This window comes from Sorex fumeus, unplaced genomic scaffold (assembly GCF_029834395.1).
Source record: "Sorex fumeus unplaced genomic scaffold, SorFum_2.1 ptg000098l, whole genome shotgun sequence".
In the NCBI taxonomy this organism is placed as follows: Eukaryota; Metazoa; Chordata; class Mammalia; order Eulipotyphla; family Soricidae; genus Sorex; species Sorex fumeus.
Genome location: NW_026606155.1, coordinates 1509819 through 1524028, shown reverse-complemented (window position 1 = coordinate 1524028; position 14210 = coordinate 1509819). Strand labels below are relative to the sequence as shown.

General features: G+C 41.1%; 1 protein-coding gene across 2 annotated transcripts in view; it reads left to right on the top strand.

The window, feature by feature from the left end:
* Nucleotides 1-14210, top strand: part of PPP4R4 (protein phosphatase 4 regulatory subunit 4) — a 121646-nt gene that overhangs the window by 102721 nt on the left and 4715 nt on the right. For both annotated transcript variants that reach the window (XM_056133127.1, XM_056133128.1), the window contains 7 exons: nucleotides 1216-1360; nucleotides 5927-5968; nucleotides 6056-6133; nucleotides 9950-10019; nucleotides 10394-10483; nucleotides 11144-11237; nucleotides 13129-13199. In XM_056133127.1, coding sequence (XP_055989102.1) covers nucleotides 1216-1360; nucleotides 5927-5968; nucleotides 6056-6133; nucleotides 9950-10019; nucleotides 10394-10483; nucleotides 11144-11237; nucleotides 13129-13199 — 590 coding nt within the window. The remainder of the gene's footprint in view (nucleotides 1-1215; nucleotides 1361-5926; nucleotides 5969-6055; nucleotides 6134-9949; nucleotides 10020-10393; nucleotides 10484-11143; nucleotides 11238-13128; nucleotides 13200-14210) is intronic.

Sequence of the window (14210 nt, the reverse complement as noted above, 5' to 3'; positions counted from 1 at the left end):
GTATAATGAATATAAAGTATGTGTGCCTTTACTTCCTTAAAGAGGGACTGGGGAGATGACTTTGGTCCGGGACTCAGGGCTTGGCGTGTGCAAGGACTCAAGTTTGTTTTCAGACTCCCCCCCTCCATCTTTTCTTATTTTCTAGGTTTCCCGCATCTCATCTTGGAGTTCCTTGATCTTTTCCACAGCTACTGTTATTTTTCTGTCCAGACCTTCTGTTGCTATCATTGTTTTTAATACCATCCACCACACTCTTTATTTCTGTTACAGTTTTCTCATTTCGACTCTCATACTTTCTTGTTGCTGACTGTCTGTGCCATTGTTCTTTGGGCTCATCTAACATCCTCCACATAGTTCCACTAACGTCATCCTCGGAGATGACAGGGCTATCTGTTGCTGGTTGAGTTTCCCTGTTACTGTTCTCACTCATTGACCCAGTGGGGTTCTACGCATGCGTCTTCCCATTGGGTTCTCTGAGCTCCTGCTGTGCTGAGGGTCAATCTTTGTAGTTAGCCCCCGCTGTGGGAGGGTCTCTGAGGGTTAAGGATGGACATTGCTTTTTTCCTTTCCTGCCCTTTGTTGCTCAGTGACAGGAAGGTTAACTGTGAGCAGTGTGATTGGATGCAGAAAAAGGTCTACGAACATATGTGGCCACATAGTTGAGAAGATATGGACCCAGGCCTGCTGATAGGGTGTGGAGGTCAGGTGTGGAGGCTGCCAGGACCTCGCTGGAAGGGAGGGCATTCTGCCTCGGTACCAAAGACGCCCCAGGGATGTCAGCCAAGAGACTAATCTCATCTGCGAGGGTATTGGAGCAGGCAGAGGTGCTATTCCTTAGGTCTGCACATAAACATCACCTTTGCACTGACACGGAAATCCTCTCTGAAGACCTGTTTGAAAATTATGTCCTCTCCTCTGGTGTGCCCTCACCTCATTACTCTGTAGCACTGGTCATGTCCTGACATTTGACTTATATATTTCCTCTTTCCCTGCCCCAGACTAGAATGTAAGTTCCAGGATAGCAAAGGATTTTGTTGATTGTATTCCTTCTCGAGTGTCAGCACCAGAAGAATGGATGTTGCCCTTGTTATACACACTCCGTAATTTATTGCTTCATAATAAAGGAATTCCAGGCTCTCGACAAAGTGAATGTTCTTACTCCTCTTCTTATTTGCTAACGTCACTCAAAAGGAAACCCCGTTTGATGTGTTACAGGATAAAACTTTGCTGCCTCTTGCCTAAAGTGAAATCAACTCTGAACATCCCTGCAGATAAGTATTTACTTCAGCAATTAGAAATGTGTGTGAGAAAACTCCTGTGTCAGGAAAAAGATAAGGATGTTCTGGCTATTGTGAAAAGAGTAAGTATCTCCCTGACCCGAGCATTTGTGTATCTGGCCTGGAAATGGTGCAGAGCACGCTTGATAGGATAGCACTATGGTAAAATTAAACCGTGCAGGAGGGCTTAGAATTAGTTGTTGATTTGGTCGGTGTGTGATCCAAATAGATCTGAAGTCTCCTCCTTTAGGGGACAAGCCATGTCCCCTGTATAATCCACAATGATTATATCAGTGAGTGAACTTAGCACGTTTTAAGTTCACACTAACAAATACTGTTCATTAATATTACTAATTTAACCAGACTTTATTTATAAGCACCTGTAATCCAGACACACTTTACCAGTAAAATTAGGAAAGCCACAATTGACATAAACTTAGCTGAGAGGAGGGCTTTGGATAGTTCAGTGTGCCTGTCTGCTTTTGAGATGCATTTGGCCTGAAGACTTCTAGGGTATCAAGGTCTTATTAGTAAGTGGCAAAACCAGGACTAGAGTACCAGTCCAGGAGCATTCTTTTTGCAATAAGATAACATAGTATCTCAGTTTCTTGTCTTCTTTTAGTATGTATAATGCATAATATATACACATGTATGTACAAGTGAATATGTACATGCAATAAATGTATATGTGTGTTAATGGAATATTTTAATTCATTTATTTTTTTGCTTTTTGGGTCACACCTGGTGATGCACAGGAGTTACTCCTGGCTATGCAGGTCACACCTGATGATGCACAGGGGTTACTCCTGGCGGTGCTCAGGGGGCCATATGGGATGCTGGGAATCGAACCCGGGTTGGCCACGTGCAAGGCAAACTCCCTATCCGCTGTGCTATCACCCCAGCCCCTATGGAATATTTTTAGTATGTGATCTTGTTATCTGGTTTGTTGGAGATGTCCAGCAGGAAAAGTTAGTTTCTTGGCCTTGGGTCACAAAACTGACGTTTTCATGTATTAGAAGGATGAGGGAAGGGTGGGAAGGAAGAAATGAGTTAGAAGTGACCTAAGAACTTTGGGGAGAGGGCCTTGGGCCTTTTGTTTATGGTTAAGATGCAATGACATTGTCCATAAAACCACAGACATTAGCACTATTACAGCCATCTAATTCTCCAGTAAAAATGAAACTGAAGAAAGAAATTGGAATTAGTCAAATGATGAAATATTTCGATAGTCATCCGGAACTGTAGAATCAACAAGAAAGACTTTGTTAAAAGACAGACTTAAAGAGGTCCCGTTTCTGAATCTGAAATTGAGCTTGAGGATTCAGCGGTTAGGTTTGATTCTTGTTTTGGGGCCACACCTAGCAATGCTCAGAGGCTTCTCCTGACTTTGTGTTCAAGGGCTCCTTCCAGTGGTGCTCAGGAGACCCCGTGATGCTGGGACAGGCCCGGCCTACCTGCAGGCAGCCCCAGGAGCTCTCTCCCCCCACGAGATGCCTCTTTTGCTCATGTCTAAATAGCTAGGCATTGATGGTGAGAAAAAAAAAATGTTGATTCCTTCCTTCCCCGCTCCACTAGTAATAAATGCTAGATCACTTCACTTAATCACTTAACTTCCCGTTAGTCATCGATTTGCTCGAGCGGGCGCCAGTAACGTCTCCATTTGTCCCTGTCGCGTGCTAGTGTAGCCCAATGGCATCTGTTCGCTCCGGGAACATGAAGGGCCTCAAACCGATCATTCATGATCTTGACGAAGAAGTCTGACCATCTGGTAGGTGGGTGGCCACTTGCTCTTTTGACATCCCGTGGAATCCAGTTGGTAACAGCTCTAGTCCAGCGGTCGTCTTTAAATCTCATTACGTGACCAGCCCATCTGATTTTTGACACCTTGGCAAATGAGACAGCGTCCCTGATTCTTGATCGTCGACGGATGTCGGAACTCCGGATTCTTTCTCTCATTTGAGTGAAACGTGATATTCCAAGCAGAGCTCTTTCTATTCTTCTTTGGGAGACCTGAATAGCGTTCTCATCTTGTTTGCGTAGGGCCCAGGTCTCTGAGGCATATGTTAATGCAGGAAGAATAGTGGAATCAAAGAGATGTGCCTGGAGCCGGAGGTTCTTCGTCCTCTTAGCTATTTCTTCGACGTTCTGGAAGGCGTTCCAAGCCGCTCTCTTCCTCCTGCGCAGCTCGGGTGCCAGGTCATTTGTCATGTTGACCTCTCGACCTAGGTACACATAGCTGTTGCATTCGGAGATGGTCGTTCCGTTGAGAGTGAATGGGGCATCAGGAACGAGGCTGTTTCTCATAAACATTGTCTTCGTAAGATTCAGCTGTAGTCCTACCTTTCCACACTCACGGTCAAAGTCGGCCAGCATTTGTGTCGCTTGGCTGATGTTTGGTGTTATTAAAACAATGTCATCAGCAAAGCGGAGGTGGTGTAGTTGCCGACCATCTATCTTCACTCCCATTCCTTCCCATTCCAGTCGTCGCATGATGTTCTCGAGGGTGGCACTGAAGAGTTTTGGTGAAATGGTATCACCCTGCCGCACCCCTTTCTTGACATCAATGATCACTTCTTTGTAGAATGGTGAGATCCTGGTAGTGAATCCGCAATACAGCTCACAGAGGATCCTGATGTATTGGGCTTGAATGCCCTGATTGGCTAGGGCTTCAATGACTGCTTCCGTCTCAACAGAATCATTTGATTTAAATGCTAGATACTTCTTTTTAAATTTAATTTATATCTTATTGAGATTCTGGGGTTTACAGTGCTGTGAATGATTTGCCATGCACATCATTGCAATACCACACCCATCCCGTTGTGCGCCCTCTCTCCCAAGGAACCCAGCAGCCTCCCTTCTGACCCCCAGCCTCATTTCAGCTGTGTGGCTCAGTTCTCCCATCTGGTTGGCTCAGTTCTCCTATCTGGCTCTGCCGGATGTTTTCTGACTTACTAAATTTGCAATTTAAGAAATTTAAACTACAATTTAAGTTACTTTTCTAAAAGCACTTTTTTTTTTTTGCTTTCTGAGTCACACCCGGTACAGGGGTTACTCCTGGCTCATGAGCTCAGGAATTACTCCTGGTGGTGTTCAGGGGACCATATGGGATGCTGGGAATAGAACCCGGGTCGGCCACATGCAAGGCAAGCACCCTACCTGCTTTTGCTATCGCTTTATTCCCTGAAAGCACTTTAAAAAAAAAATTTTATTAGTGAGACATCATGAGGTACAGTTGTAGACTTACAAATTTTTGTGTTTGGGTTTCAATTATACAATGATCAAGTACCCATCCCTCCACCAGTGCCCATTTCCCACCACCACGGATCCCAGTATCCCTCCCACCCCCCATCCCCCCATCCCACCCCACCTCTGTGGCAGGGCATTCCCTTTTGTTCTCTCTCTCTTATTGGTGTTGTGGTTTGCAAAAGAGGCAATGGGTGACAATCATGTTTGGTCTATAGTCTACTTTCAGCACGTAAAAGCACTTTTTAAAGCTTGAGATACAATGCAAGCTAATCCAAGATATAATAAAAAAGAGATGACACAGGATCAGTAGACAAAATGAAATAGTTAAATCAAAAGATTAATATAGGTTTATTATGGAGTACAGCTGTATTTTAAATATGAAATCCACCTTTCCCATGCATGAAAGTTCTGTTTAGCAAGCCCAGGAACTGGTATGAAAACACTGAGGGAACTATTTCAAGTTTTAGCATGAAAAAGGAATAGCTTAGCCTAATCAGTTTTTCAAGATGGGAAGTAATTTTACTTAATAGGGATATTTCATGGCATGAATTTAAAAACCAGGTATAAAAATAAGGCTCCAAGGGCTGGAGTGATAGCACAGCAGGTAGGGTGTTTGCCTTGCACACGGCAGACCCGGGTTCGATTCCCAGCATCCCATATGGTCCCCTGAGCACCGCCAGGAGTCATTCCTGAGTGCATGAGCCAGGAGGAACCCCTGTGCATCGCCAGGTGTGACCCAAAAAGAAAAAAAAAATAAGGCTTCAGATTAATGGTATATTTGCAATGGACAGCTTTCACGTCTGAATATATGCATCACTTTACTCTCTCAAATGTGACTGAGAACTCATCTCCTTATGCAAGGACAGAACTCTGCTTTTGACAGTCTGTTGATTGAAATAATTTATTTCAGATTAATGTATTCTATAAACCAAAGTTTAAACCAAGAGAACACATTCTGAGTAATGTTTTCTCTTTTGCTCACAGTGCCGCAATATTGTTTCTGTAGAAAGGAGCCAATATCTTAAGCCAAATGATAGCTTGCTTCATATATATTTAAGTAGGAGTTTTTGAAAAATTAAAATATTATATTTTGTTTCTGAAATATATTCAGAAATTCAGCAAAGAGTGGCAGTGAAGCTTATTAAAAATAAAGCACATGCATCAGTATTTAAAACATTCTTCTCGACTTGGTCTTTCTTAGGTTAAAACTTTTAAAAGTGTAAGTGTATAGCTGGCATTAAAATATAGATGTCCATTTAAATACAGAGGTTTTCTAAATTTAGCCCTCAGTACGGGCAGAAGCCTCCACCTGGAAATTCTCTCCAGAAAAAGCATCTCTTTGAGAAATGACTAACTGACTTAATTGGATTACTTTTGAATAATTTTTGAACCCTTCTTCCTAGACGGTGTTGGAGTTGGACAGAATGGAAATGTCTGTGGATCCTGTAAGTACCCTCTTTTACCTGGCATTGGAAGGAATATTTAAAAATGGGTAGAAACTCATCATTCATTCTGCACAATTTTATTTCAAGCAATATCAGGCAAATCTTTATGAGAAAGACTTGCTGGATCAAGAGAAAGAAAGAGAAGAACTACTTCTTTTGGAAATGGTATGTTGTTTCTCACGTGTATTTACCTACTCATCTGACCGGTATTAACATCCCTTGTGTTATTGAACTGAGTAATTTCATTTAATTGTATACTCTCTCTTCTGTTCCTGATCAGCCAAAGAAAGATTCCATTTTTTTGTTTGTTTGTTTGTTGTTCTATGAGCTGGAAGGAAAACTGCATTTAATAAGGCCCTTTTAAATAAAATTACTTTATTGAAGTCCAATTGACCTACAGCTAACTGCATATATTTGTAGTGTGCAATTTGATGACTCTTGTCATATAGAAATATCCAGAAATCATGCCACAATTAAAATACCAAACGTTTCTATTCCCTCAAAAGTTTCTTCAGGCCTTATGTAATCTACATTTTCTACCTCACTTCCCAGCAGCTTACTGACCTTTTCTCACTTTAAGTTGGTTTAACATCAAGTCTCAAAAAAATGGAGATGTTACTGGGCCTGCTCGAGCAAATAGATGAACAACGGGAGGGCAGTGTTTGACAGTTGTATTTTCTGAAACTTACTTAAATGGAATATGTTATGGATTTGTTTGGGGAGCTGCTTCTTTTCATCAGCATAATTATTTTGAGGTATATGCATGTTGCCTATTTTAGGGCATTCTTTTTCTGAGTATTCCATGTCATGGATATACCACAGTTATTTATATACATTCTAAACGGCTGCTTCTAGTTTGGGAGATATTACAAATGGAACTTCAGACATATGTGAAGAAGTCTTTGGGCTGATGAATGTTTAATTTTTCCCACGAGGAAATACCTAGAAACAGAATGGCTGGATCCCATGGCAGTACCTATTTGACTTACCAACAAAAGGAAAATGTTTTACAATGTGGAAGGCTCATTGACATCCTCACATGTGTCAGGGGAGCTCCTCATCACCCTGAAGTTCCTCTCCTCGCCTGCAGAATGCGTGTGCAGGGCACTTCCTGGGGGTTCCTCCTGCCCGTCGCCGATACCCTTGATTCTGAACATCTGTTCTTTTGGCTCCTAACTCTCCTTTCTCTCTTTCGGTTGTTTCTTCTTACATTTTTAAGGTGGGTTGTTTCGCTTCCAGACATGTGAGAGTTCTCTTTGTACACTCTGAATATATATCTCCTTTGTCAGATTATGTAGCATCTTGTGCATTTGTTTTCTTAAGAGTTTGTGGCTTTCTTCTTCATTTACTTGATGGTGTCTTTTGAAAAGCAGTGTGTAGTTGGGAATGCATTTTGGCAGTAGTGCAGTTACTTTGCATGCATTAGGCCCTGAGTCTGGTCCCCAGCACCACAATAAAATAAAGTAAATAAAACAAAAATACAAAGCCAAAGCTTTAAAGTGGCTTACTTAAAAACCGAGCATACTGATTTTTTCCTTCTCCTTTTTTGTGTTGCAAAAATTCCTTTGTCTGTCCCCACTTTACAAAGACTTTTCTCCCTATATTTTGTTCCAGAAATCTTAGTCTTAGGCTTAGGATTTGTGATCCATATCATTAAGTTTTATGTGTGTTTAACTTCTGCTGTGTTTAGCAATGATTCAGTTATCCCTACAACATTCATTGAAAACTTTGCTTTGCCCATTGACTTGCCATAGTATCTTTTTGTTTTTTAATTTTTATTTATCTATTGTTTTTGCATCACACCTGGCTCTGCACTTAGGCATTACTCCTGGTGGTGCTCAAGGGACCATATGGAATGCCGGGGATCCAACCCGAGTTGGCTGCATGCAAGGCAAAGGCCCTCCCTGCAGTAGTATCGCCCCCAACTATAGTATCTTTAAACCAACAAGTATTTATATGTTTATATGCTCATTTCGATTTTTTCTTGAGATGTAAAATTTTATTGATAATTACTTCCAGTTGTACGGCATAATGATTTGCTATTTCCATATTCTATATTTCTATATTTTATATTTCTATATGCTCCAAAATAATTACCACCTAAGTCGAGAGGTGTATGTCTGTTTCTCATTCCCCGATGTGTTTCATGGATTTATACTTTCATCTTTTTGACCATATGAAGTTATCTTGATCTCAGTTACTATACAGTAATTCTTGAATTATTTTATTTTTATTATAACACCACGATTTACAAAGTTGTTCATACACTTGTTTCAAGTATACAGTATTCTAACACTAATCCCAGCATTGGTCAACCTTCTATTCACTGAAGTCCCCAGTTTCCCTTCTACCCCCCAAACCTGCCCCCTAAGCAGGCACATGACAATTTTACTTCATATTGCCTGCTACAACAAAGTGGAAAATGAAATCATCAGAAACAAGATCAATAAGAGTCAATTTGTTCTCAGAGTGATGTTCCTAAAGTCATTTTCTCAGGGTTCACTGAGCTGGCCCGATGCAATGTGGTGGATAGAATTGGGGTCAGCCACATGCAAGGCAAGAACTTAACCCTTCTACTATCTTTCTGTCCCCTGTATTTTAACATACTGCAGGAGTGCTTCTTGGGGTCCAGTGCCTATGCATTTAATTTCTTTTCTTTTGTCTTACTGCAAGGGCCAGGACCTCCAGCCCAATAAACACCTCCAATTGAATAAAAGAGATGCCGGTGGCCATTTTTGTCCTTTTACCTGCTGAAGGGGAGAGCAGTTCGGTTTTTCACACAAGGCTTGATAATGCAGTGGTGCTCAGGATTTACTCCTGGCTTTGTGCTCAGGGATCACATTGGGTGCAGCTCTTGGTGGGACCATATGTGGTGCCAGGGATTGAACCTGGTCAGGTGCATGCAAGACAGGAGTCCAACCTGCTGTATTCCAGCCCCAAGAAATACTTATTTTTTCCCTTCTTTCCATTGATGTACTGATTTTTTTCATTTATTTTTCAAATGGTAAATAGTGTTGTATTTTGTAGATAAAGATTTGATTATTATCTATTGTCCTTTCTTGTTGAATTCTTGGCTAATAAGGGTTTAAGGACTTTGTGTGTGTCTCTACATAAATATTCGGTGAATTGATTTATAATTTTCTTTTTTTGTGTATCATTTAAAATTTTGTATTAGAATTATTATGGTCTCAAAAATGAGATGGATAGTTTCACCACTTTTTAAATTTTCTGGCGAAGTGTACATCCTTGAACTTTTATACTTTGCTAACTGTTAACCTTATACCACTTAATGTAGTTGTGATGCAGATTCATATCATTCTTTAGAGTCTAGGTGTGGTGTGAATTACATCTGTATTGAAAACCCTATCACACTGCTGTAAATTGTCATCTATTTCTTGAAGAACTTAAGACAGTAAACTTGTTTTTACAGGCTTTGGCTGACCCAAGTTCGATTCCTCCGCCCCTCTCGGAGAGCCCGGCAAGCTACCGAGAGTATCTCGCCCGCACGGCAGAGCCTGGCAAGCTCCCCGTGACGTATTCGATATGCCAAACACAGTAACAACAAAGTCTCCAATGGAGACGTTACTGGGCCCGCTCGAGCAAATCGATGAACAACGGGAGGGCCTTTACCTTTACCTTTGCCATTCTAGATCTCTTCTTTCATGGCTTCAGGAAAAGATTTTGTCTGCTACGTCCCTCTTAGTATCTCCATCCCTCCCCAAACTCATTATTTTAGTTTGACAGTTCCCCCAAAAGGCACATTTCTGTAGGTGTTAAAAGATTACATTTCTGAAAGAATCCAGATTTCTTTAGAATACCTTTTTGAAATTTGACATTGAAAATAGAAATACAATCTTAATTTCTGTTAGTAAACTGCAAACCGTAGTGTGTATCTCTAAAATGTAGTCATTTCTCATGAGAACAGTTTTCAGAAGGAACCTAGATATTATGTCTAATACTAAGAGTCTATCTTCATGTTAGGAGCAGTTAGAGAAAGAGAAGCAACAGAACGATGGACGGACCTTCAATGACAAAACCTTTGATAAGAAACGTAAGTCATTGTTTCCATGACCTCACTGCTCCCTTCTGCATCCTGAAAGGTCGTGCTGAGTTTTGAGTTTGCTGTGGAAACATCACGTTCCTCTTTTTCTTCTGCCAACGTTCTTAATGATTGGGTGCTGAATATATTGCAGATCTTGGTTAACACACGAGGAAGTGGTGGGGCTCAGTGCAAAGGTCCAGTTCTTTCCAAAGAAAGCATCCACCTAATAATGGCAGGGAGACTGTGAAGTTGAGCAGGGAATGACTAAGACTAAAATTTATAAACACAAAATATCTTGCTTAACTAGGAATTGTGACTTACAGTCTTTGTGTTATCTGTTTATGGCGATAACTAGGAGGGCATAATAACAGAGTTTATTTCAGGTAAAGACATGACAGTAAAGACTCCAACAATTCAGCCCAAGAGCATCCCCATTTCTGTTCCTGGACCCTCTTCTGGAATCCCATCGACAAGTAAGAAACAGTTTCTTTATGTGTGTCTCTCTTTCCTTTAATAAAAACTTAACTACAGGCAAAGGCTTTCTACTAGACAAGGTTCAGTACTCTGAAGCCCAGTGCTGGAGGGCGGAGGCAAAACCCCTCTACACAGTGCTCGGGGCCCCCAGGACCAGGCCTAATTGTGGTGCTCCGGGTGCCCGGGCAGCCTCAGAGACCAACCCAGTGCCCTTCACACAGGCCCTATCAGGCTTGTACTCTACAACTTGAGTCACAGTCTTTGCCCTTGAAGTACCTTTGCTTTTGTTTGTTGGGTTTTTGTTTGTTTTGATTTTGTGCCACACCTGGCTCAGGGCTTACTTCTGGCTCTGCACTCCTGGGGGGCTCAGGGAACCATATGGGGTGCAGGGGATTGGACCTGGATTGGCCACATGCAAGGCAAACATCTTACCGGCTGTCCTGTTACTCCAGCTCGAAGTAGCTTTGCTTCTTGTTGTTAGTTGTTTGGATCGCTGTCGGCAGGCAGTAGAGGTAAGACATCCACAGGTCCAACTCAGGGCAGGAAACTCCATGGGTCTTGTGTTTTACTGAGAATGGTGGTTAGGTGGCCAGGGAATGGGCATTCAGCAGCTAAAGAGGAACTGAACAGTTGCATTTTTCTTTTGCTTTTTACTTTAGGCAAAGAAATCAAGAAATCCAAATTGATTCGAAGCCAATCTTTTAATAATCAAGCTTTTTATGCAAAATATGGCAACTTAGACAAGTGTACTAGGTATGGTATCATATGTTTTTTCACTGCAAAATGTTTGCATTCTTAGAAAACCAGGATTAATTTTTTTTTTGGTCATTCAGTAATTTGTATGTTTTTGCCTATAAAAACTGCTATATTAAAAGAATAGTAATCTAGAAGTTTTCCTTACAACATCCTAGTGTCCTGGCATGAGAGCTAGACCACTACTGTGGCTGTGTATTACTGTGACACAGTGACATAGTGTATTACTGTGACACAGTGACATAGTGTATACCAGGATTTACATTACATTTCGTTGGGAGGATGCTATGTCACTTAGGCCTCTCCACTGTTAACCACTGTTAACTGGGTGTGGACGCATCCCATATATGAGGAGGATGTGGACCTTCATTTGCTTTTAAAATTATTTCTTACCTAGGAAGAAGTCTCTGAAATTTATTTGGTGATAAAGTGACCATAGTAGCATTTTCCTGACAATATCTCATTTGAATGTGTAATTTCCCCTTTGGCCCTAGCAGTAAAATAATAAAACAGTCAGATTAGGAGAGAATCCGCATAAATAAAATGACCTTGGTTTTTTAAATATTTGTTGTATACGTTCATAAATAACAATAGCATATCAGTTTATATTCAATTTGGAGGAAGACAACGTACCTATCAAGAAAAATAAGTATTTTTCTTTTCTTAATCAAGATATATTTACTCCAGATTTTCAGCTGTTTTTGACATGACTAACAGATGATCTAGATCAATGTTTCTAAACCTTTTTCTGACCTTGGCCTTCTTCAAACTTTGCTTTCTTCCCGTGGCCCCTTGTCCTACTGGTTGGCCCTAATCTCGTGCCATGGCCCTTTATTTATGAGATCTTTACCCTTGAGATATGCTGGGGGCTAGGGTCATATAAAGGTAAAGGTAAAGGTAAAGGTAAAGGCCCTCCTGTTGATCGTCTATTTGCTAGAGTGGGCCCAGTAACGTCTCCATTGGAGACTTTGTTGTTACTGTGTCTGGCATATCGAATACTCTCGGTAGCTTGCCGGGCTCTCCGAGAGGGGAGGAGGAATCGAACTCGGGTCGGCCATGTTGGCCGCTTGTAAGGCGAACGCCCTACCTCTGTGCTATCACCCCAGGGTCATATAAATGTCATATAAATATCCCAAAGGGACCACAGATGAAAATTATATAAATAGAGGGACACAGCATGAGGTAGAGGCTCAACATGTAAGATAGGGGTCCACCAGAAGGTAAGAAGGTTGGAAAGGGGGTGTGGTTGGGAAAAGGTTGAAAAACACCTACCTAGACCCTGATCATTCCATCTATCTAGAGTTCTTAGCCAGTAAAGGTCATATTAAAGGCCCTCCCATTGATCATCGATTTGCTCGAGCGGGCCCAGTAACGTCTCCATCGTGAGACTTGTTGTTACTGTGTTTGGCATATGGAATACGTCACGGGGAGCTTGCCAGGCTCTGCCGTGCGGGCGAGATACTCTCGGTAGCTTGCCGGGCTCTCCGAGAGGGGCGGAGGAATCGAACTCGGGTCGGCCATGCTGGCTGTGTGCAAGGCAAATGCCCTACCGCTGTGCTATCGCAAAGTCATGTTAAGATAGCAAAAGAGATTAGAACCAAAATAAGTCTTTTCCAAGAAAATTTTATCTCTGCAATCTGTCTTGTGTGTATATCAGTAGAAAAATTGTTATTCTGAAACAGCCAAAGAGGCAGGAGATTCTTCTACGTGATCTGCCAAGTACTTGTGAGATGTAAAAAATATTAGGAAGGAGAAATGAAAGTAGCAAGTGTGTTTAAGAGACATAGAGGAAAACATTTAACCATTCGAGAAAGGCCAAGTACACGGTGACTGGGGTTAAAAGAAGCATGTTCTTGTATTCTAAACAAAATCATGTTCTTTTTTTTCCTAGTAAAAATTCTACAACAGGATATGCACCTTCTGTCTCAGGGTTAGCAAAGACTTCCGTGGTCTCATTAACTGGTAGGTAGAAATCTGAGCTCTTATAAATAGATAAAATTAATAAAATTATTTTGCTTAAATGACCTATTTGTTTTTTCATTTCCCCCCAAAAAAATCTCGCTTTATCAAGTACCCAAGATGTTCAACTCTCCCCTAGCAAGATTGAGTATGCTGTTCTATTTTCACTATGTCAAGAATCAGAATTTAATATTTTTAAAAGAGAAGGGGAAAAAAAAATCAAGCGCTAGGTGTTACTATATCCTGAGGACTCATGGCAGCAGAGTCTAAGAATTTGCTCTGTTGTTTTGAGGAGATAAAAATAGTAGGACTTCAGTGAAGGACATATGCCAGTAAATACCCATGGAATTATATATTTGGAGGTTTATTTCGGGGATCTGAAAACTTCTTCTTAAAGGGCCAGCTAGTAAGTATTTTGGACTTTGTGAGCCAAATTGGTTTCTGTTTCAATTACTCAACTCTGCCATTAACTCATAGTAGCTGTGGCTGGTGAGAATATATGGAGAGGTCTGGTCATGTGCTGACAAAACTTCATTTTCAAAGGCAGCCAGTGGACGTGCTTTGGCCGCTGGGGCTGTAGTTGGCTTTCCTCTTGGCTAATATAATAGAACCAAGAACTGCAGTATGAGTAAGGGAGAATATATTGCTAGTTGAAAATCATAATATTGATTTATGATCATTTTTTGAGTAAATAATAGCAGATCTTAGTCTGAAAATTAAAAAGGCCTGTTAACTTTCCCTTTGAGGTTACACTTGGAGTGTTAATTCTTTTTTATTCTCAGAAGGAACACAGATGTGCAAGATTCTGTTGCATGTCCCACATCTTTATGATCAACTTAACTGTCATTGGACACTTTGGATGATTCCAATTCTTAGCTATAGTACTGAGTGCTGCAGTGCATAATGGTGTGCGTATGTTCTTTTGAATGAATGATGGGTATAGGGAAGTTGACGCTGGTGGTTCCGCATTATTATATGCCTAAAACCCAACTATGAATAACTCTGTAAATCAAT